The sequence below is a fragment of the Lichenostomus cassidix genome, unplaced genomic scaffold (genome assembly GCF_008360975.1).
Source record: "Lichenostomus cassidix isolate B80296 unplaced genomic scaffold, HeHo_3.0 HiC_scaffold_40, whole genome shotgun sequence".
NCBI classification, from domain to species: domain Eukaryota; kingdom Metazoa; phylum Chordata; class Aves; order Passeriformes; family Meliphagidae; genus Lichenostomus; species Lichenostomus cassidix.
This window is the reverse complement of record NW_028147459.1, coordinates 2,744,088-2,765,293: the sequence shown is the minus strand read 5'-3', so window position 1 is coordinate 2,765,293 and position 21,206 is coordinate 2,744,088. Positions and strand designations below refer to the sequence as shown.

At 62.8% G+C, this 21,206-nt stretch overlaps 3 protein-coding genes across 7 annotated transcripts; 2 read left to right on the top strand and 1 right to left on the bottom strand.

The window, feature by feature from the left end:
- The first annotated feature begins 497 nt into the window (after positions 1-497).
- Positions 498-9,580, top strand: CCDC22 (CCC complex scaffolding subunit CCDC22). Of its 2 annotated transcripts, none has more exons than XM_085046619.1 (17): positions 498-647; positions 1,134-1,311; positions 1,492-1,624; positions 1,713-1,819; positions 1,913-1,979; positions 2,833-3,002; positions 3,066-3,272; positions 3,896-3,967; positions 4,379-4,498; positions 4,933-5,052; positions 5,684-5,800; positions 6,761-6,862; positions 7,584-7,691; positions 7,963-8,058; positions 8,729-8,788; positions 8,906-8,980; positions 9,296-9,580. In XM_085046619.1, the coding sequence occupies exons 1-17, from the start codon at positions 598-600 to the stop codon at positions 9,407-9,409; spliced, it is 1,896 nt and encodes a 631-aa protein (XP_084902745.1). In that variant the 5' UTR covers positions 498-597; the 3' UTR covers positions 9,410-9,580. The 2 variants fall into 2 exon arrangements, with proteins under 2 accessions (XP_084902745.1, XP_084902744.1); XM_085046618.1 differs by having other exon boundaries at positions 3,881-3,967.
- FOXP3 (forkhead box P3) lies at positions 9,567-20,515 on the bottom strand. Of its 4 annotated transcripts, XM_085046623.1 has the most exons (12): positions 19,830-20,515; positions 19,216-19,304; positions 13,595-13,676; positions 13,411-13,501; positions 13,212-13,329; positions 13,055-13,130; positions 12,500-12,571; positions 12,272-12,404; positions 12,118-12,182; positions 11,419-11,520; positions 9,826-9,947; positions 9,567-9,705 (listed from the first exon to the last, which is right to left on the bottom strand). In XM_085046623.1, exons 4-12 carry the CDS (start codon positions 13,436-13,438, stop codon positions 9,666-9,668), a joined length of 756 nt encoding a protein of 251 aa, XP_084902749.1. In that variant the 5' UTR covers positions 13,439-13,501; positions 13,595-13,676; positions 19,216-19,304; positions 19,830-20,515; the 3' UTR covers positions 9,567-9,665. The 4 variants fall into 4 exon arrangements, with proteins under 4 accessions (XP_084902749.1, XP_084902748.1, XP_084902747.1 ...); XM_085046622.1 differs by having other exon boundaries at positions 19,216-20,515; XM_085046621.1 differs by lacking the exon at positions 13,595-13,676 and having other exon boundaries at positions 19,830-20,514.
- LOC146422566 (uncharacterized) lies at positions 17,203-18,993 on the top strand. Its single transcript, XM_085046620.1, has 4 exons — positions 17,203-17,712; positions 17,966-18,015; positions 18,142-18,194; positions 18,313-18,993. The coding sequence occupies exons 1-4, from the start codon at positions 17,369-17,371 to the stop codon at positions 18,721-18,723; spliced, it is 858 nt and encodes a 285-aa protein (XP_084902746.1). The 5' UTR covers positions 17,203-17,368; the 3' UTR covers positions 18,724-18,993.
- Positions 20,516-21,206: the final 691 nt, after the last annotated feature.

Below are 21,206 nucleotides of genomic sequence, written 5' to 3'. Positions count from 1 at the left end.
AATCCCACAGGTGACATTTCCTGCCCTCCCACCCCTCACAGGTCCCACTTTCCCCTCAGACACCTCCAGGGCGCCATTCCCTCCCCACATCCCCCATTGCTCCATCCCCTCGCGTTCCCCATGGGCTCCATCCCCCCGTGGCCCCTCACAGCCCCCAAAACCCCTCACGGCCTCCATAACTCCTTATGGCCCCCCATGGCCCCTCTTGGCCCCTCACGACCCCCCAAGGCCCTTCATGGCCTCCATAACCCCTCACGGCCCTCACAACCCCAGCCCGCCATTTTCCCTCCCCTCACACCGCCGCAATTTCCCGCCATACGCCACCGCCTACAACTCCCGTCGTGCCCCGCGGCTCTACCCCCGCTGCCTACAACTCCCGTCATGCTCCGCGGCTCTACAACGCCTGCCTACAACTCCCGTCATGCCCCGCGGCTATAACCCCCGCTGCCTACAACTCCCATCGTGCCCCGCGCGCGGCGCCCCGCCCCTTTCCCCCCTCACGTGACCGGCGGCCGCGCGCTGGGTGGGGGAAGCCCCCCGGGTTCCCCAAATCCCCTCTCGTCCCGCAGAATTTGGGACCCCCAGACACCCCCAGCCATGGAGGAGGTGGACAAGATCCTGATCCACTCGCTGCGCCAGGCGGGGACGTGAGTGAGGGGAACGCGGGGTTTGGGGGGCTCGGGAGGGGGTATGGGGGGCTCGGGAACCTGGGGGGTCTCTGGGGGACACTCGGGAATTTTGGGGGGTCTGAGAGGCGGAGGGGATGGAGGGGCTGGGAGACACCCCGAGGAGTTTGGGTGGGAATTTGGAATTTGGGAAGCTGGGAAGGTTGTGGGGAACACCCTGAGGATTTGGGAGTGTGGGGATATTTGGGGGTCCTGGGGGGCGTTGGGGGAGGTCACGGGGTATAACCTGAGTACTTTCGAGGGGCAGTTTTGGGGTCTCTGGGGGACACGAGCAGTTTCAGGGAATCTGGGGGAACACCGGAGATGGGGTCAGTGGGTCACCCTGAGTTTTGGGATCCGAGCGCTGCGCTCCATCCCAAGGGGATCTCAGGGATGTGATGATTTGGGGATCCCCGCGGGTTTGGGGGCGCTCTGGGGGTCTCCCCACCTTCCTGTCCCCCTGCGCAGGGCGGTGCCCCCCGAGGTGCAGAGCGTGCGGGATTTCAGCCCCGAGCTGGTGGTGGAGGCGGCAGTGCGATGTCTGCGCGCCGTGCGCCCCGCGCTGGGAGCCCCGCTGAGCCCCCTGCTGCCCCCCGGCATCTCCGCCCGCTTCCGCCTCGCCTCCGACCTGGCCGCGGCCTGCCAGGTACCCCAAAAAAACCCCGAGACACCCCAAAACTCGGGGGGAACCTCTCACCTCACCGCTCTCCCGCGGCAGGGAGGATTCGCGATACCAAACCTCGCTATTCCCCCCGCAAAGAGATCAATCTCGAAAGGTGGGCACCCCAGCATTTTCGGGGTGTCCCCATGGCTGCCCTTCCCGCAGGAGCTGGGCTTCGGGGGTGACGTGGGCTACCAGACCTTCCTGTACAGCTCCGAGCACGACGCTCGCCGCCTCCTCCTCTTCCTCGTGGAGAAGCTGCCGCGGGACGAGGGCGAGCGCGGCGCCGAGCCCCCCGGTACGGACTTTGGGGTTCTCCTGGAGTTCCGGGGAGCCCCGCGGGGGGGTTTCGAGGGGTCTGAGCCCCTCGTTGTCCCCCTCGGCAGGGAAATCGGGGGTGCTGCTGCGAGCCATCGGCGCCCAGATCCGGGAGCAGCTGGGGACCCCCTGGGTGCCCCCCGTGTGCCGAACGGCCCGGCTGCAGCGGCTGCAGGTGAACGAGGGGGGGAATGGCTCCCTTCCTAATTGGGGGGCAATTAACCCGTTAATTAACCCATTAATTAACCGATAAATTAACCCTTCCTAGGGCACGAGTCACCTCCACCCTTTCACTACCTGTCCCCTGGTCTTGCCCCAAAGCGGGGGATCGCCAGGTGAGAGCTGGGGGGAGATTTTGGGGTGTTGTGAAGTCGTTTTTTGCTCCAAAGTGGGGGACCCTAGGTGAGAATTGGGGGTTCATTGTTGCCCCAGAGTGGGGGATCTCCATATAAAATTGTGGGGGGTCAGGGGAGGATTTGTTTGCCCCGAAGTAGGGGGTCACCAGGTAAGAACTGGGGGGAGATTTGGGGTGTTATGGGGCCATTGTTGCCCAAAAATGGGGGCTCTCCATGTAAAATTTGGGGGGTCAGAGGGGTGTTTATTTGCCCCAAATTGGGAATCTCCATATAAAATTTTGGGGGTCAGGGGAGTATTTGTTTGCTTCAAAATAGGAGATCTCCATATAAAATTTTGAGGGGTCAGGGGAGTATTTCTTTGCCCAAAATTGGGAATCTTCATATAAAATTTTGGGGGGTCAGGGGAGGATTTATTTGCCCGAAATTGGGAATCTCCATGTAAAATCTGGGGGCTCAGGGGAGTATTTCTTTGCCCGAAATTGGGAATCTCCATATAAAATTTTGGGGTTCAGGGGAGGATTCATTTCCCCCAAAGTGGGGATCTCCATATAAAATTTTGGGGTTCAGGGGAGTGTTTATTTGCCCCAAAATTGGGAATCTCCATATAAAATTTTTGGGGTTCAGGGGAGGATTTATTTGTCCAAAATTGGGAATCTCCATATAAAATTTTGGGGGGTCAGGGGAGGATTTATTTGCCCCAAAATTGGGAATCTCCATATAAAATTTTTTGGGCCAGGGGAGTATTTCTTTCCCCCAAAGTGGGGCAACACCTGGTTGATTTGGGCAGTCCTTGTTTTTTGGGGTTCCAGCTCACCCCCCGCTATCCCCGCAGACCTACAGGACTATTTTGGGGGTGTCGCCCCCCCGGTGCCAGCGCAGCCCCCCCTTTCCTCGCAGAGCCCCCCAGCCCTGCTGGAATCCCACGCCGCCCAGCTCAGCGCTCGCCACGACTGGGAGGCAGAATGGGGGGGTCCCGGCCTGGCCTCCCGCCTGCCCCCCCAGGTGAGACCCCCCGAGCTATTTGGGGTCTCTGCCTGTCTGACCCCCCGTTTTTCCCACCCCCAGGAATACGTGGGGCGCAAGCGGCTCCGGGCGCGGCTCAGGGCGCTGGAGCCTCTGCGGCAGGCCTGCCCCTCGTGCCCCCCAGGACCCTCCCCGGGACCCCCCCTGGACCCTGCCTGGCTCCAGGAGGCTTTTGGGGCTGGGGGCGCCGGGGGGGCTCTGCCCAAGGGGTCTCGGTTCACCCGCACCCAGCACCTGACCCACGAGCAGGTGGGCTGGGGGTGGTTTTGGGGGGCTGGGGGTTGGTTTTTGGGAGCTGGGGGTTGTTTTTGAGGGAGGGCTGAAGGTTGGTTTTGGGGGCTGAGGTTGGTTTTGGGGGGCTGGGGTTTGATTTTGGGGGCCTGGGGGTGTTTTGGGGGCTGGGGGTGTTTTGGGGGCTGGGGGTTGGTTTGGGGGGTGGGGGTGTTTGGGGGGCTGGGGGTGTTTGGGGGCTGGGGGGTTTGGGGCTGGGGTTGGTTTTGGGGAGCTGAGGGTGGTTTTGTGGGGCCTGGGGTTTTGTTTGGGGCGGCTGGGGGTGATTTTGGGGGCTGGGGTGTTTTTGGGGGCTGGGGTTGATTTTGGGGAGCACTGGGGGTTGTTCTTGGGGGGGCAGGGGACATTTTTTGTGGGGCTGGGGGTTGTTTTGGGGGCAGGAGACTCTTTTTGGGGTCTGGGGGTTGTTTTTGGGGGGGCTGTGGGTTATTTTGAGGGTGCTGTGGGTAGTTTTGGGGGTACTGGGAGTTGTTTTGAGGGTATTGGGGGTTGTTTTTGGGGGGCTCTGGGGTGTTTCTGGGGGGCTCTGGGGTGTTTTTGGCCCCCCAGGCTCTGACCTGCTCCAGGCTCTGATCCCACAGGACCCCCAAGTCCTCCTGCAGCAAATCCAGGCAGCAGCCGAGACCCTGCAGACCCCAAAGGGCCCCGAGGAGGTGAGAGTGGGGTGTGGTCACTCTGGGGTCACTCTGAGCCCCACCGATGGCTCTGTGGGTCACTCTGGGGTCACTCTGAGCCCCACTGATGGCTCTGTGGGTCACTCTGGGGTCACTCTGAACCCCAGTGATGGGTTTTTGGGGTCACTGGGGTCACTCTGAGGTCACTCTGAGCCCCACTGATGGCTCTATGGGGTCACTCTGGGGTCACTCTGAGCCCCACCGATGGCTCTATGGGGTCACTCTGGGGTCACTCTGAGCCCCACCGATGGCTCTATGGGGTCACTCTAGGGTCACTGAGCCCCACTGATGGCTCTGTTGGTCACTCTGAACCCTACTGATGGCTCTGTGGGTCACTCTGAGCCCCACCGATGGCTCTGTGGGTCACTCTGGGTCCCTTTCCCTCCCCAGGACCCCAAGTCTCGCCAGGCCAGCGAGGAGGCTGCGCTGGAGGAGACCCTGGCCAGGCTGGAGGCTGAGATCGAGGGGTGCAGAGGGGAAATTCGGGCAGCCCAGCTCAGCCTCACCCAGGTGGGTCCTGGGGATGGGTCTGGGGGGTTTTGGGAGGTTTTGGGATTCCCTGACTGCCCCTTCCCCATCCCCAGGTGGGTTCTGGGGTGCCCTGGCTGACCTCTCATCCCCAGGTGGGTCCTGAGGATGGGTCTGGGGGGCTCTGGGGGGTATTAGGGTTCCCTGACTGCCCCCATCCTGTGCCCAGGTGGGTCCTGGGGGGCTCTGGGGGGTTTTGGGGTGCCCTGACTGACCCCATCCTGTGCCCAGGTGGGTCCTGGGGGACTCTGGGAGGTTTTGGGGGTTTTTTGAGGTGCCCTGACTGCCCCTTCCCCATGCCCAGGTGGGTCCTGGGGGGTTTTGGGGTGCCCTGACTGACCCCTCATGCCCAGGTGGGTCCTGAGGGGCTCTGGGGGGTTTTTGGGGTGCTCTGACTGACCCCATCCCCTGTCCAGGCCGAGGCTGAGGTCCAGCAAGGCCGGGGGGCTCTGGGGGGGCGTGAGGAAGCCCTGAGGGTCAAGGCCAGGGCGGTGGAGCTGCTGCCAGACGCTCAGAACAACATGGCCAAGCTGCAGGTGAGGGGCTGGGGGGGAAGGGGTCACAAAAATGTGGGAGGTTTGGGGGTCAGTTTTTGGGGTACAGAATGGCCACAGGGGTGGAAGCAGTTTGGGGGTGTTGGGGGGCAGTTTTGGGGGCCTCAAGGGGTCAGTTTGGGGGTCACAGTGAATGCGGGGAGGTTTGGGATAAAATGGCCCCAGGGTGGCAGCAGTTCGGGGTCAGTTTGGGGGGCACTGAGCAGTTTTGGGGGCTCTCGGAGGGATCCCATCAGTATGGGGGGATTTGGTCAGTTTGGGGTCACTTTGGAGTGGCACTGGGCAGTTTTGGGGGCTCTCAGGGGGATCCCATCAATTTGGGGGTCAGTTTGTGGTGCAGTCTGGGGGGTCCCATCAGTCTGGGGGTCAGTTTGAGGTGCAGTCCAGGAGGTCCCAGTAGTTTGGGGGGATTTGGTCAGTTTGGGGGTCAGTTTGGGGTGGCACTGGGCAGTCTGGGGGTCAGTTTGGGGTACAGTGGGCAGTTTTGGGGGCCCTCGGGGGGTCCCATCAGTCTGGGGGTCAGTTTGGGGTGCAGTCCATGGGGTCCCAGCAGCTTGGGGGTCAGTTTGGGGTGCAGTCTGGGGGGGTCCCAGCACTCTGGGGGTCCCCACAGCTGGTGGTGGAGTCCAGCAGTCGCCGCATCGTCAGCCTGGCCGGGCAGTGGGAGCGACACCGTGAGCCTCTCCTGGCCGAGTATCGCCAGCTGCGCGCCCTGCGCGACTCCGCTCAGGTAACGGGGGGGAAATTCGGGGTCCCTGAGGGGCTGGGATTGCCTTTCCAGGGGGTTTGGGGTGCCCTCGTTCTCACATGGGGGTTGTGGGGTTCCTTCCTGGTGATTTTGGGAGGTGTCAGGTTGTTCCCCGGTGGGTTTGGGTGTCCCCAGGTTCCTCCCAGGTTGGTTTTGGGGTGCTTGGGGTCCTTCCTATGGGTTTGGGGGTCCCCGGATATTTTCCTCATCCGTTTTGGGGACAAAAAAGAGAACCTGAGGGCTCTGAGATCCCTTCCTGATGGTTTTGGGGCCCTGGAGTTCATTCTCAAGCATTTTGGAGTCTCCATTTCCCATTCCTAGTTGGGTTTGGGAGTCCCCAGATCTTGTTCTTGTCAGGTTTGGGGTCCCTGGGCTCCCATTCCTGATGGTTTTGTGGCCCTAGAATTCATTCTCAGGGATTTTGGGGTCTCCAGTTCCCATTCCCGGGTGGGTTTGGGGATTCCCTGACCCTTCCATGGGTTTGGGAGTCCCCAGATCTTTTCCTCATCAGTTTTGGGGTCCCTGGGGGCTCTGAGATCCCTTCCTGATGGTTTTGGAGCCCTGGAATTCATTCTCAGGGATTTTGGGGTCTCCATTTCCCATTCCTAGCTGGGTTTGGGGGTCCCCAGATCTTGTTCTCATCAGTTTTGGGGTCCCTGTGGGGGCTCTGAGATCCCTTCCTGATGGTTTTGGGACACTCAAGTCCATTCTCAGGGATTTTGGGGTCTCCATTTCCCATTCCTAGTTGGGTTTGGGGGTCCCCAGATCTTTTCCTCATCAGTTTTGGGGTCCCTGAGATCCCTTCCGGATGGTTTTAGAACACTCAAGTCCATTCCCAAGCATTTTGGGGTCTCCAGTTCCCATTCCCGGGTGGGTCTAGGGGTTCCCTGACCCTTTCCCCCCAACTCCCGGTGATTTTGGGGTCCCCCCCTGTCCCCCCAGCGGGAATCCTCGCGGCGCCTGGCCGAGACTCGGGCGCTGCTCCAGCGCAGCCGCGCTGCCGCCGAGGAGGCGCGACGGAAAGAGACTCTGCACGCCCAGCTGGTGGGACTGGGGGGCTCTGGGGGGACCCTGAGGGATCTTGGGGGGCACTGGGGGGAACCTGAGGTGTTCTATGGGGGCTCAATGGGGTTTTGGGGTCACTGGGGGAGCCTTGAGGTGTTCTAGGGTGGCTCAGAGGGGTTTGGGGAACCACTGAGATGCTTGGGAGGGATTTTTGAGGGAACTCAGGAGGAATTTATGGGCTCACTGGGGTTTTTGGGGGATCCCTTGAGGTGTTTTGGGGGCTCAGGGGTTGCCGGTAGGCACTCTGAGGTGTTCTAGGGGAGTTTTGGGGTCACTGGAGGGAACCTGGAGGTGTTTTTGGGGGCTCAGAGGGGTTTGGGGAATCACTGAGTTGCTTGGGAGGGATTTTGAGGCATTTTGGGGGAGGCTCAGGAGGAATTGGGGCTCACTGGGGTTTTTGGGGATCCCTTGAGGTGTTTTTGGGGGGCTCAGGGGTCACCGGGGCTTTTGGGGATCCCTTGAGATGTTTTTGGGGGGCTCAGGGGTCACCGGGGCTTTTTGGGGACCCCTCAAAGTGTTTGTGGAGCTCAGCAGGATTTGGGGATTTCCTGAACCTTTTTGGAGTAACTAAGGGAAACCTTGAGGTGTTTCGGGGCAGCTCGAGGGGTATCGGGACTCAGGGGCGTTTCGGGGTGCTCGGGGCGGTTTTGGGGTGCCCGGGGGGGTTTCGGGGACCCCTGTGACCCCCCAATCCCCGCAGGTGGCAGAGCTGGAGGCTTTGCCCCGCGACGTCTCCCGCGCCGTCTACACGCAGCGCATCCTGGAGATCGTGGGCAACATCCGCAAGCAGAAGGAGGAGATCGGGAAGGTGGGGAGGGATTTTGGGGGGGCTCTGGGGGTTTTTTGGGGGGCTCTGAGTATTTGGGGGGGCTCTGAGTATTTGGGGGGGCGGAGGGAGAGTTTTGGGGTCCCTCGGGCAGCCTAGAGGTGTCTGGTGGGGCTTCCTTTGGTCCTGTTTGGGGTTTTGGGAGATTTTGGAAGCTGTGGGTATGTGGGGGAGGTTATGGGGGGCTGGGCGCACCCCCAAATTGGGGAGGGGGTTCTGGGGGGCTCTGACACCCCCCTGGTGACACCCCCAGATCCTGGAGGACACTCGGGCGCTGCAGAAGGAGATCAACGCCCTGGTGGGGAAACTGGAGAGGACTTTCAGCGTCACCGATGAGCTGCTCTTCAAGGTGGGGGGGTCAGGGTGGGATTTTGGGGGTCCTGGGACTGGGGTTGTGCTCAGGGGCACCCCCTTTATGGAGTGTCCCCAAAGGGATGGGGTTGGGGCGCTGGGACCCCCAAAAAATGTCCCCTGAATTATCCCAACCCTCCAAACTCTGCCCCACAAAACTGTCCCATTAACCCAAATTATCCCCTTCCCCCCCAAGCTGTGCTCCCCAAAACTGTCCCATGAACCCCCCAAATTATCCCAAACCCCCCCAGACTGTCCCATGAACCCCCCAAATTATCCCAAACCCCCCCAGACTGTCCCATGAACCCCCCAAATTATCCCAAACCCCCCAAATTGTCCCATGAACCCCCCAAATTATCCCAAACCCCCAGACTGTCCCATGAACCCCCAAATTATCCCAAACCCCCAAAACTGTCCCATGAACCCCCCAAATTATCCCAAACCCCCCAGACTGTCCCATGAACCTCCCAAATTATCCCAAACCCCCAAACTGTCCCATGAACCCCCAAATTATCCCAAACCCCCCAAACTGTCCCATGAACCCCCAATTATCCCAACCCCCAAAACTGTCCCATGAACCCCCCAAATTATCCCAAACCCCCCAAATTGTCCCATGAACCCCCCAAATTATCCCAAACCCCCCCAAAACTGTCCCTGTCCCCTCCCAGGATGCCAAGAAGGACGAGGTGGTGAGAAAAGCCTACAAGTACCTGGCGGCTCTCCACGAGGTAATGGGGGGCTGGGGGGGTTTGGGGGGTCCGGGTGGAATTTTTGGGGTCACTGGGGGGAGGGGAGACTGGAATTTTGGGGGGAATCCCTAAAAACCTCTCTTTTTGCCACCCCAGAACTGTGCCCAGCTGATCAGGACCATCGAGGACACCGGGACCATCCAGAGGGAGATCCGGGATCTGGAGGAGCAGGTGGGGTTTTGGGGGGTTTGGGGTGGATTTGGGGTGGATTTTGGGGGGCCAGGGTGGATTTTGGGGCAGTCAGGGATTTAGGGTGCCTCTGGGGCTCCCCAGCTCTATTGGGGTATCAATTAACCTCTTTGTTCCCCCAATTTTCCATGCCCCTCCCCGACTCTTTCCTCCTGATTTTTTACCCTCAATTTTACCCATTTTCACCCCCCAATTTTTGCCCCCCACCCCAAATTCTGTGCCCTCCCACTCCCACTTTCACCCCCCGATTTTCACCTCCCGTTTTTGCCCCCCACCCCAAATCCTGTGCCCCCCCAGATCGAGGGGGAGACGAGTGCCAAGCTCCCTGCCAGCCTGGAGCGAATCCTCAGCGACTGCCGGGCGCTGCGGGAGGAGAACGCTCTGCTGGCAGCTCGTGCCCGCCACGCCTGACCCCAAATCCGGGGGGATCCGCACCCCAAAACCCCCCCGGGGGGGTCCTGACCCCCCCATCGCACAGGGAGGATGTGGGGTGCAGGTGTAGCTCCCCCAAAATGCACCCACAGTGTGGGGCTGGGGGGAAAGTGGTTCCTTTATGATTCCAATAAATCCCGGTGCAGCGGTTTTGGGGTGTCGTGTTGCTTTTGGGGTGGATTGGGGAGGATTTGGGGGTGTCGTGTTCCTCTTGGGGTGGTTTTGGGGTTCCCCCTCAGCTCCTGGGGGGCATAAAGTACTTGAGGTCGCAGTCCCTGTGGAGGTTAGAGGGGCACCTCGGGGTTATCGGGGTGTTTTGGGGGGTTTATGAGCTCCCCCGGTTTTTGGGGTGCCATGGGGGGTTTTGGGGTGCCCAGGATGGGGTTTGGGGGTACCTGGGGTAGTGCTGGCCCCGTTTTCGCCGGAATTCAGCCTCATCCACGGTCCAGACTGCGCCTCGTGCAGCCTCCACCCTCACAAAGCACTTGTGCAGGCTCAGGTTGTGGCGCACGGCGTTCTGGGGGGAAGGGGGACACCCCAAAATCGGGGCGAGACCCCAGAATTGGGGGGCTGGACCAACATCCCTCCCATTCCCTGAGGGATTTCTGGAGGATTTAGGGGTTTTGAGGGTGGTGGGGAGGGGTGGAGTCGTTGAGGATGGTTGGAGAGGCACTGGAAGTACTTGGGGTTTCCCCTGTTTTGGGGGTGGGGTGTGCTGGGGGGGTCCGGGACAGTATTGGGGTCCCAGGGGGCAGGTTTGGGGTCCCAGGGGTGGTTGGTTGGGGTTCCCATATTGTGTTTTGGGCTCCTGGGCTGTGTTTGGAGGACCCAGGGGTGTCTGGGGTGCCTGGGGTGGCTGTTTTGGGGTCCCGGGCTGTGTCTGAGGTCCTGGGGTGGCTGTTTTGGGGTCCCAGGGGTGGCAGTTCTGGGGTCCCGGGCTGTGTTTGGGGTCCTGGGGTGGCTCTTTTGGGGTCCTGGGGTGGCTCTTTTGGGGTCCCAGGCTGTGTTTGGGGTCCTGGGGTGGCTGTTTTGGGGTCCCAGGGGCAGTTTTGGGGTCCCAGGCTGTGTTTAGGGCTCCTAGGGGTGGCTGTTTTGGGGTCCTGGGCTGTGTTTTGGGGTCCCAGGGGTGGCTGTTTTGGGGTCCCAGGCTGTGTTTAGGGGTCCCGGGGTGGCTGGTTCGGGGGTCCCAGGCTGTGTTTGGGGTCCTGGGGTGGCTGTTTTGGGGGTCCTGGGGGCAGTTTTGGGGTCCCGGGCTGTGTCTGGGGTCCCAGGGGTGGCTGTTTTGGGGTCCCAGGCTGTGTTTGGGGTCCTGAGGTGGCTGGTTTGGGGTCCCAGGCTGTGTCTGGGGTCCTGGGGTGGCTGTTTTGGGGTCCCGGGCTGTGTTTAGGGGTCCCAGAGGTGACTGTTGTGGGGGTCCCGGGCTGTGTTTGGGGTACCGGGGGCAATTTTGGGGTCCCAGGGGTGGCAGTTTTGGGGATCCCAGGCTGTGTCTGGGGTCCTGGAGTGGCTGTTTTGGGGTCCCAGGGGCAGTTTTGGGGTCTGAGGGGTGGCTGTTTTGGGGTCCCGGGCTGTGTTTTGGGGTCCTGGGGTGGCTGTTTTGAGGTCCCGGGCTGTGTTTGGGGTACCGGGGGCAGTTTAGGGGTCCCAGGGGTGGCAGTTTTGGGGTCCCGGGCTGTGTCTGAGGTCCTGGGGTGGCTGTTTTGGGGGTCCTGGGGGCAGTTTTGGGGTCCCAGGGGTGGCTGTTTTGAGGTCCCGGGCTGTGTTTTGGGGTCCCAGGGGTGGCTGTTTTGGGGTCCCGGGGATGGCTGTGTTTGGGGTCCTGGGGTGGCTGTTTTGGGGGTCCCGGGGGTGGCTGTTTTGGGGTCCTGGGGGCAGTTTTGGGGTCCCGGGGGTGGCTGGTTTGGGGTCCCGGGCTGTGTTTGGGGTCCCGGGGGTGGCTGTTTTGGGGTCCCGGGGGTGGCTGGTTTGGGGGTCCCGGGGGTCCCCACCTTCCAGGTTCGGGTGTTGTGCCGGAAGAAGCCAAACCTGCGGCTGAACCAATGGTAAATCTCCGCCAGGGGGCGCTGCCGCTGCGGGGACTCCAGGATGGCCTGGGGGGACATTGGGGACATTGGGGACATTGGGAACATTGGGGACGTTGGGGCGACATTGGTGACATTGGTGACATTGGGGACATTGGGGAGTATTGGGGAGTATTGGGGGGGCACTGGTGACATTGGGGACCTGGGGGACACTGGGGGCATTAAGGACACTGGGGGACATTAGGGGGCATTGGGGACATTGAAAGGCACGGGGGACACTGGGGATATTGGGGACATTGAGGACACTGGGGAACATTGGGGGGCATTGGGGAGATTGGGGAGGCATTGGGGACATTGAAGGGCACGGGGGGGACATTGGTGACATTGGGAGGGAGCACGGGAGGGACAGTGGGAATATTGGGGGTCAGGGGGTCCGGGGTGATTTTCAGGGGTTCAGGGGTGGCAGATGGGGTCACAGGGGTCGGGGGTGGTTTTGGGGTTCAGGGGTGGCAGATGGGGTCACAGGGGGGTCCGGGGGTGTTTTTGGGGTTCAGGGGTGGCAGATGGGGTCACAGGGGGGTCCGAGGGTGTTTTTGGGGTTCAGGGGTGGCAGATGGGGTCACAGGGGGGTCCGGGATGTTTTTGGGGTTCAGGAGTGGCACTGACCCAGCGGATGAGCGTGGCATAGGTGTAGGGAGGCCGCGCCGTGCTGAGCCTGTAATACTCCAGTTCTGGGGGGGCCAGGGGGGGTCAGCCAGGACCCAGCCCCCCCCCGGTGATTTGGGGAGACACCCCCGCACCCCCCAAACCCGAACCTCACCTGGGCAGAGCCCCCCGAGCTCCCAGGGGTGCCCCGGGGCGGGCAGTGTCACCTCGGGGTCTCTCTCTGCCTCGGGGGGAGCTGCAGGACCCCAAATCTGGGGGAGCCCAGCCTGGCCCTTCCCGGGGGGGCCCTGGAGGGGTGGGGAGCACACAGGTGAGGGGCTGGCATGGCTTTGGGGGGGTCCCAGCCCCCCAGCCCCTGTTTTGGGGTGTGCTCCCCCCTTACCGAGCTGGGGGGGCCTCCTCTCCGGAGGAGCTGCGCCTGCAGCAGCCCCAGGCGGTGCCGTTCTCGGGCGAGCTGAGGGGAGACACGTTTGGGGGGACAGGCTTGGGGGGACAGATGGGGTGTGGGGTCACACACAGGGTTTGGGACATGGGGGGGACACACAGGGTTTGGGGGGTAAGGGGGTTGAGGGGAACATGAGGCTTGGGATGGTGGGGATTTGTATGGGTGATGGGTTTGGGGGACAAAGGTTTGGGGGTGATGGGCTGGGGGTGACATGGTTTTGGGGGATTCTGGAGGGGCACAGGTTTGGGGGACACAGGTTGGACATGGTTTTAGGGGATTCTGGAGGGGCACAGGTTTGGGGGGACACAGGGAGGATGGTTTGGGAGATTTTGGGGGAGCACAGGGAGGACATGATTTGGGGGTCCCAGATCTGTGGGGGGACAAGGTGAGCACAGGCTTGGGGGAGAGACTTTTGGGGGTCCCGTGGCACTTGGGGAGGGTCGGGGCAGGATTTGAGGGGTGTCAGGGCGCACTTTTGGGGGTCCCCCCCACCTGCTGCTCCAGCTCCTGGATCCTCTCCAGCTGCCGCAGGCACTGAGCCACCTCCCCCGGCTCACGGCGAGGAGCCCTGGGGGCAATTTTTGGGGGGTGGGGGGTGAGAACCAGGGTGCGGGGTCCCCCCAAAACCCCCCCCAAGACCCCCGCTCACCTGGGGGGCTGTGCAGCGCCGGGGGGCGGCGGGGGCGGGTCGCTGCCGGCGGGGGTAGGTGAGGGGTCTCTGTCACGGCCGGGGGGGTCTTTGGGGCCCCATTCGAAACCGGGGAGACCTGGAGGAGGTTTTTTTGGGGGGATCACAAAAGGGGGGACACCCCCAGAAAGGGGGAGGGGGCGGCTCCGGGGGGTCTCACCGTGGGCGGGGGGCAGCCGAGTTCGCATCACCAGCACGCCGGGGTGGTGCACGTGCAGGAGGGGTGGGCACGACCCCCCCTCGGGCGGCACCTGTGGGTTTTGGGGGGGTAATAGGTGAACCCCCCCATCCTGACGCACCCCGCGCCCCCCCCAAACTGGTCAAACTGGTGTCCTGTCCCCCACCTGGGTGCGCCGAGGGATGCCCCCGTCCGTCCGGGTCAGCACCGTGGGTCTGTCCTGGGGGCTGCGGGGGGGGCGGCGCTGCCTGGGGGGTGGGGAGGGGGTGAGACCCCCCAGACCCTCTCCCTGCCCCCCCCCAGACCCTCTCCCCGCCCCTCCCCCCGTGCGTGTGACACACGTGTGTGACAGGCCTGGACACGTGTCCCCTGCGGGTCCTGCGTCACTGCGAGTCCCGGAACCCGAGCGGGGGGGAAGGGGGGACAGCGGCCCCCCCACCCCGCCCTGGCCCAGTTACCCCCCCAGTACCTCCCAGTATCTCCCAGTAGGGACTGGGCCCATTCCGAGCCCTCATCCCATCCACCATCACCCTGTTGAGCTCCCAGTCCATCCCAGTCCCTCGCAATGTCATTGCAGCCCTCCCAGTAAGCACCGAGTCATTTCCAGTTTGCCCCAGTCCTTTCCAGTATCCCCAGTAAGCCGCAGAGTCATTTCCAGTTTGCCCCAGTGCTTTCCAGTATCCCCAGTAAGCCGCAGTCCCTCCCAGTCCATCCCAGCACCACTCCAGTCTCTCCCCAGTAAGCTGCAATCCCTCCCAGTGCTACCCAGTCCCTCTCAGCATCTCCCCAGTCCATCCCAGCGTTTCCCAGTCCATCCCAGTCCATCGTTACCTTCCCACTCCTTCCCAGTTTCCTACAGTACTTCCCAGTATTCCCCAGTAAGCTGCAGTCACAATCCTTTCCAGTGCCTCCCAGTCCCCCCAGTCCATCCCAGCCTCCCCATTTTCCCAACCCAGTGCTCCCCCGACCCCTCCTGACACTCCCCAGTCCATCCCAGTCCCCCCAGTCCATCCCAGCCTCCCCATTTTCCCAACCCAGTATCCTCCAACCCCTTCCGACACTCCCCAGTCCATCCCAGTTCCCACCCAGTGCCCTCCAGTCACTCCAGAGCTCTCCCAGTCCCACCCAGCATCAATCCTGTGCCCTCCCAGTCCCATCCAGCATCACTCCAGTGCCCTCCAGTATGCTCCCAGTGCCTCCCAGTAGCTCCCAGCAGCTCCCAGTGCCTCCCAGTAGCTCCCAGCGGCTCCCAGTGCCTCTCAGTGCCTCCTAGTGTCCTCCAGCGTGCTCCCAGTCCCTCCCAGTGCCTCCCAGTCCCTCCCAGTGGCTCCCAGTGCCCCCAGCTCACGGGTCCCGGGCGCCTGCCATGGCTCTGGGCGACACCGGGCGCTTCCACCTCCCATTTATAGACGGGAAACCACAGCCCTGAGTCACAGTGGGGGCGGGGGGCCAGGATGGGCCCCCCCAGACCCAAACAGGTGCCCTAAGACGGTCGGTGCACAGACATTTAAAATGTAGAGAAATGCTCCAAAACGGCTGAGAAACGCCCTGAAATGTGTGGGGTGAAACAGCTTGAAACGCGGAGAAATGGCGCAAAATGGGAGGGCAGAGATACCCCAAAGGCTTCACGGAAAGACACCCCAAAATGCAGGGAAATGGCCCCAAAAAGACCAGGCAGAAACACCCCGAGCTGGCCAGAGATGCCAGGAAATGCCTCGAAACAGCTGGGCAGACACCCCGAAATGACCAGGGAGAAACTCCCCAAAAACGGCAGAAATGCCCCAAAATGGATGGATGGTGACACTCTGAATTGGCCAGGCAGAGACACCCCAAAACGCAGAGAAATGCCCCAAAATGTCCAGGCACAGACACCCCAAATCAGCCAGGATGAGGTGCCCCAAAATACCAAGAAATGCCCCAAAACAACGGAACAGAAACGCCCCCAACACCCAGGCAGAGACACCCCAAAAAGAGGAGAAAAGCCCCAGAATAATGGCACAGACATCCCAAAATGGCTAGAGAAATCCCAAAATGAGGAAAAACGCCCCAAAATGGCCACTCGAAAATGAAGCAGAATGCCCCAAAACAGCCAGGCAGAGACACCCTAAAAATGGCCGTAAAGAGGTTAACTCAAAACGGGGAGAAACGCCCCAAAACAGCTGGGCAAAAACACCCTAAAAAGCAGAGAATCGCCTGAAAACGGCCAGACAGAAACACCCCAAATCGACCCCGATGAGATGCGTCAAAAGGAGGAGAAACGCCCCAAAATAACTGGGTAAAGATCCCTCAAAATGACCAGAGATGCCATAAAAAGCAGTAGAAAGCCCCAAAATGGCTGGGTGGAGACAGCTCTAGACCAGCCAGGCAGAAATCCCCCAAAATTGGCACCTTGAAGCCTTTGGGGGTCCTTTGTCACTCCCTCCATGTCCTGTGCCACCACAAATCCTGCCAGAACTCCCTGAAATGCCCCAAAATGACACTGTTGGAAAAAGCATCTCAAAATCCTCCTCCGAAAAGCCAGGAAATTGCCCCAAATTGCTCAGGTACCCCAAATCCCTAAAAACTGCTCAGAAAGGGGAAAAACAACAGGCAAAGCCCCCCCTGCACTCCCATCTTTAGGGGGCTTTTTCCACCTTCAGGCCCCGAGTTTTGCCTTTTTTCCACGGAAACGGCCCCAAAATCCACTCGGCTAAAGGTCACTTTTTGATGCTTTCCAACCCCGATTTTGCTCTGTTTTACTCCAAAGCTGCACTGGGTGTAGCAGTCGGGACCCCTCCCCATTTTCGGGGTGGGGTTGGGAGTTTTTCCACCCCCGGGATTTCCCCAGCTCGAAGAGACCTGAAACTGAGGCCGAGACGGCAGGAAATAAGGGCGGGGAGGGTGTGGGGTGGATTTTGGAGGAGGGTGAAGCATAGCCACCTGCCGGGTCCCCCCCCAAAGGGACCCCCAGCCCCACGTGTGTGGCACCAAGCCCCTCGTGCGAAGGTCCTCGCATGCTGTCCCCTCCCCTCGAGCTGATATTGGGGTACACCCCCCCTCCGGACCCCCCCGGACCCCCTAAATTTGCTCACCGGCTGCACCCTGCGCGCTGCCCGCATCGACACCCCGATTTTTATGGGCTGTGATGTCAGAGAACACTCCCACACCTGGGGGGGTCCTGGGGGCCCCTAAAATCCTCCACCCCCCCCACCCCTTCCACCCCCTCCCCATGGCGGGGGGGGTCAGCACCGCCCCAAGCTTTCACTCGCACTGAAGCTCTTTTTTTTGGGGTGCTAATGCCCCCCCTATGGATCCACCCCACTCCTAACCCCCCCAAGGGGATCAGATATTGGGGGGATCCCTTTTTTCTCCCCCAGATATTGGGGACCCATGAGATCGGGGGGGCCTTTAACACCCCCTCAAGACCCCCACCCGCTGGGTCCCCCTATCTCTAGGACCCCCCAAACATGCCCAGGGAGACTCAGGCACCCTGGGGCACCCCGTTTAACCCTCACTGCTCCCCCAAATGTCGCAGATAACTGAGGGGGTGGCACACTTTGCCCCCCAGGAACAACACCCCGTTTGTGACCCCAACCCGCTGGGGTTCCCCCCCAGTCTCCAGGACCCCCCAAACACCCCTCAGGGAACCCAGGAATCCGAGGGGGGCTCAGCCGTTTCCCAGCCCCACCCCGGAGACCCTCAATTCCCCCCCCCGCCCTATCTAACAGGCCACGCCCCATCCGGCAGGCCCCGCCCCGCCCCCGCCCCTCCGCCCCGGCCCCGCCCCCGCGCTGCGGCTCCCGGCCCCGCCCCTCCGCCATGGCCCGGGCTCCCGCCTCCGCCCCGGCGCCCCCCCCGTGGCCGGACTCCCGGCGTGCCCCGCGCGGGGGGGGCCCCTCCCAGCCCCCCCCGCGCCCCGAGACCCCCCCCCAGACCCCCGGGACCCCCACCCCTGCCCCCCATGACCCCTCGGCCGGCGGGACCCCCCTCCCGCCCGCCTCGACCCCGTCCCCCCCGCTCCCGGACGTCCCCGCGCCCCCTCCGGGGGTCCCCGAACCCCCGCCGCCCCCCGGGAGACCCCGACTGCCCCGCGCCCCCCGGTTTGGGCGGGGGGTCCCGGCGGGTCCTTTTCGCCGACGCTTTGGGGCTGCCCCTGACCCGCCTGCGGCAATACCGGCCTTGGGACCCCCGGGGGCGGGGGGGGCTGCCGGGGGGGGGCGGGGGGGGACCCCTCGTAGGGGGGGAGGGGGGCGCGGTGGGAGAGCCGCCACCCCCCGGGATCTGGATGAGGCCTGGGAAGGGCAGGTAAGAGATGGGGGGGGGGGAATCTGCATGGGGGACCCCCAAAAATGGGGTCAACCCCCTCCTCCCCCCCCGCATGTGCCCCCCGAAATTGGGGGGGGGTTGTGGGGCGTGTCTGTGTCCCCCCCGGACCCCTCGGGCCCCGGATGTGGGTCACCTTCTCTGGGGGGGTGCAGATAGTGCTCCCCCACCTCTAATTTGGGGGGAGGAATGGGTCCTCTCCGGTGACCCCCCCACACCCGTGTCCCCCCAAAAGGCCGCAGGAGGCGGAGGATGTGCAGCCCCCACCCCCCGACCACTGCACAGGTATGTATCACCCCCCCTCCCCGATTTTGGGGGTTCACCCCCAGTTATTGGGACACCCCCAGTTTTGGGGATCCCCGCAGTTTTGGGGGTCCCTCACCCCCTCATGTCTCTCTTTCCTTCCCACAGAGCCTGACCCTGCCCCAACGCCCCCCCCGGATGCGGAGCAGCCCCCGGCACAGGTGAGACAACACCCCTTCCCCCCCAAAATTAGGGTGCCCCCTTTCCCCAAGGAAGGGGGTACCCCAAACCGTGCCTCCCCGAGACCGGGGGTACCCCAAACTGTGCCCCCCACCTCAGGGCGCCGAGGACGAGGCGGTGGCACGGGAGCTGGAGCAGCTCTACCTGTCCCACCTGCGCCGGCTGCGAGGGGACCCCGGCGACAGCGACCCCCCCCCGAGAAACGGGGGTCCCCCCTTCCCCGAGCGAGCCCCCAACACCTCGCTGGCCAACGAGATGGCCCTGCGCTACGAGGGGGGAGGACGGTGCAGCCCCCCGGTGCTGCTGGGGAGGGGGGGGCCGGTGGAGGGGGCGCTGGTGGTGCCGGCGAGGCCACCCCGGGGACGGGGGACAAGTCTGGGGGGAGCCCTCAGGGGGTGCGGGGTGGTGCTGGCCTTGGCCGTGCTGGTGCCGGTGGCCTGGGGGGACGGAGGTGGCCCTACGGCCGCGCTGGCCTTGGGGCTCTACCTGGCACTGGCCTGGCTCACGTGAGGGAGCCACCCAAAATTGTCACCACCCAAAACTGTCACCACCCGAATCGTCACAGCTCTCCCCCCCTCCATTTCACCCTTGAAAACATGGGACACTCCTGAATCAGTAGGGAGGGGGGCGCTGAGTTGCGGCGTGGGGTGATGGAAGGACACCCCCAAATCGCGCCCCCCCCAGAGTGGGGGCACTGTCACTTTGCGGGACCCCCCCGACTCGTGTGCACCCCCCTGCCGGGTTTCGGGGCGCCCCTGTGTACATACAGCCATGGAACGATGGTGTCCCCGAGTTCTTGTCATGGGGGGGCTTTGGGGGGGGTGTGGGGGGGTAGGGGAGGGTTGTCTGTCCCCGTTTTTTGGGGTGGGGGGGGCTCGTTTCCCCCTTCCCGTCGCTGTCGCAGCCATTTCCTGCTCCCGGGGAAGGTCCCAGCAAAGGTCATGGGGCCCGGGGATGACAAACAGCCCCCCCAAACCCCACGGAGACGCGGGGGGGGCTTACCTTCGGTGTCATGTTGTCAGCGCCTTGTCGTGACAGGAGCTGTCACCTTGTTGTGACACCCGCGGGGCAGCCGGGGGGTCCTGAGTGTCCTGGGAGCAGCTGGGGGGTGGTCTTGAGCCCCCTAGGAAGAACAGCGGGGTGGTCCTAAGGCCCCTTGGAGGCAGTTTTGGGGTCCCGAGTGTCCTGGGAGCACCTGGGGTGGTGGTCCTGAGCCTGCTGGTAGCAGCCAAGGTGGCCCTGAGCATCCTGGAGGTGGCCAGGAGGGTGTCCCCAGCCGGCAGTGAAGCCTCCCTGCCCTGGATGCAGCTAAAGGAGGCTCCTGGCCCCTCAGGTGACACTGAGGTGGTCCCAGCTCCTCAGGACTCACTGTTGCAGTGCTTCAGGTGGCAGCTGGAGGGGCTCTTAGCCCCCTGGGCTTACTGTGGGGGTCCCAGCCCCTCAGGTGACAGCCAGGGGTGGGTGACAGCCTTCTGAAAGTCACTCTGGGTGGATCCCAGTCTCTCAGGACTATCTGGGAGGGAGGTCCCGTCTCTTACGGGGGTCCTCCTTCCCCCCGGCAGTCCCTCAGCTCTTCAGGTGACAGCGGAGAGGTGTTCCAGCCCTTCTAGACTCACTGTGGGGATATCCTGCCCTCTCCGGGTGTTCTGCTCCCCTTGTAGTCCCTCAGTCCTTTCGGTGACATCGGGTGTGGGTTTCCATCCCCTCAGAACTCACTGTGGAGGGGTCCCAGTTCCTCAGGTGACAGCAAGGGGGTCTCAGCCCCTCTGGACCCGCTGTGAAGGGGTCTCAGTTCCTCAGGTGACAGCGGGGGAGGTCTCAGCCCCTCCGGAGTCACAGTGGGGTGTTCCACCCACCCTCACGGTTCCTCTGCCCCTCAGATGACAGTGAGGGCAGGGAGGAATGGGGCAGCCAGCCCTTCTGAAGTCACCAGTCCCTCAGGTGACAGAGGAGGGGGTCCCAGCCCTTCTGAAGTCACAGTGGGCAGGGCCTCGGTCCTTCAGGTGACAGCGGAGGGTATCAGTCCTTCTGAAGTCACTGTGGGGATCCCAGTCCCTCAGGTGACAGCAGAGGGTATCACTCCTGCAGTCACTGAGGGGGTCGCAGTCCCTCAGGTGACAGCAGAGGGTATCACTCCTGCAGTCACTGAGGGGGTGCCAGTCCCTCAGGTGACAGCGGAGGGTATCAGCCCTTCTGCAGTCACTGAGGGGGTCCCAGTCCCTCAGGTGACAGCAGAGGGTATCAGTCCTGCAGTCACTGAGGGGGTCGAAGTCCCTCAGGTGACAGTGAGGGCAGGGAGGAAGGGGGCAGCCAGCCCTTCTGCAGTCATTGAGGGGGTCCCAGTCCCTCAGGTGACAGCAGAGGGTATCAGCCCTTCTGCAGTCACTGAGGGAGTCCCAGTCCCTCAGGTGACAGTGAGGGCAGGGAGGAAGGGGGCAGCCAGCCCTCCTGCAGTCACTGAGGGGGTCCCAGTCCCTCAGGTGACAGCAGAGGGTATCAGTCCTGCAGTCACTGAGGGGGTCCCAGTCCCTCAGGTGACAGCAGAGGGTATCAGTCCTGCAGTCACTGAGGGGGTCCCAGTCCCTCAGGTGACAGCAGAGGGTATCAGTCCTCCAGCAGTCACTGAGCGGGTCCCAGTCCCTCAGGTGACAGCGGAGGGTATCAGTCCTGCAGTCACTGAGGGGGTCCCAGTCCCTCAGGTGACAGCGGAGGGTATCAGCTCTCCTGCAGTCACTGTGGGGGGTGTCGCAGTCCCTCAGGTGACAGCGGAGGGTATCAGTCCTCCAGCAGTCACTGAGCGGGTCCCAGTCCCTCAGGTGACAGCGGAGGGTATCAGTCCTGCAGTCACTGAGGGGGTCCCAGTCCCTCAGGTGACAGCGGAGGGTATCAGCTCTCCTGCAGTCACTGTGGGGGGTGTCGCAGTCCCTCAGGTGACAGCGGAGGGTATCAGTCCTCCAGCAGTCACTGAGCGGGTCCCAGTCCCTCAGGTGACA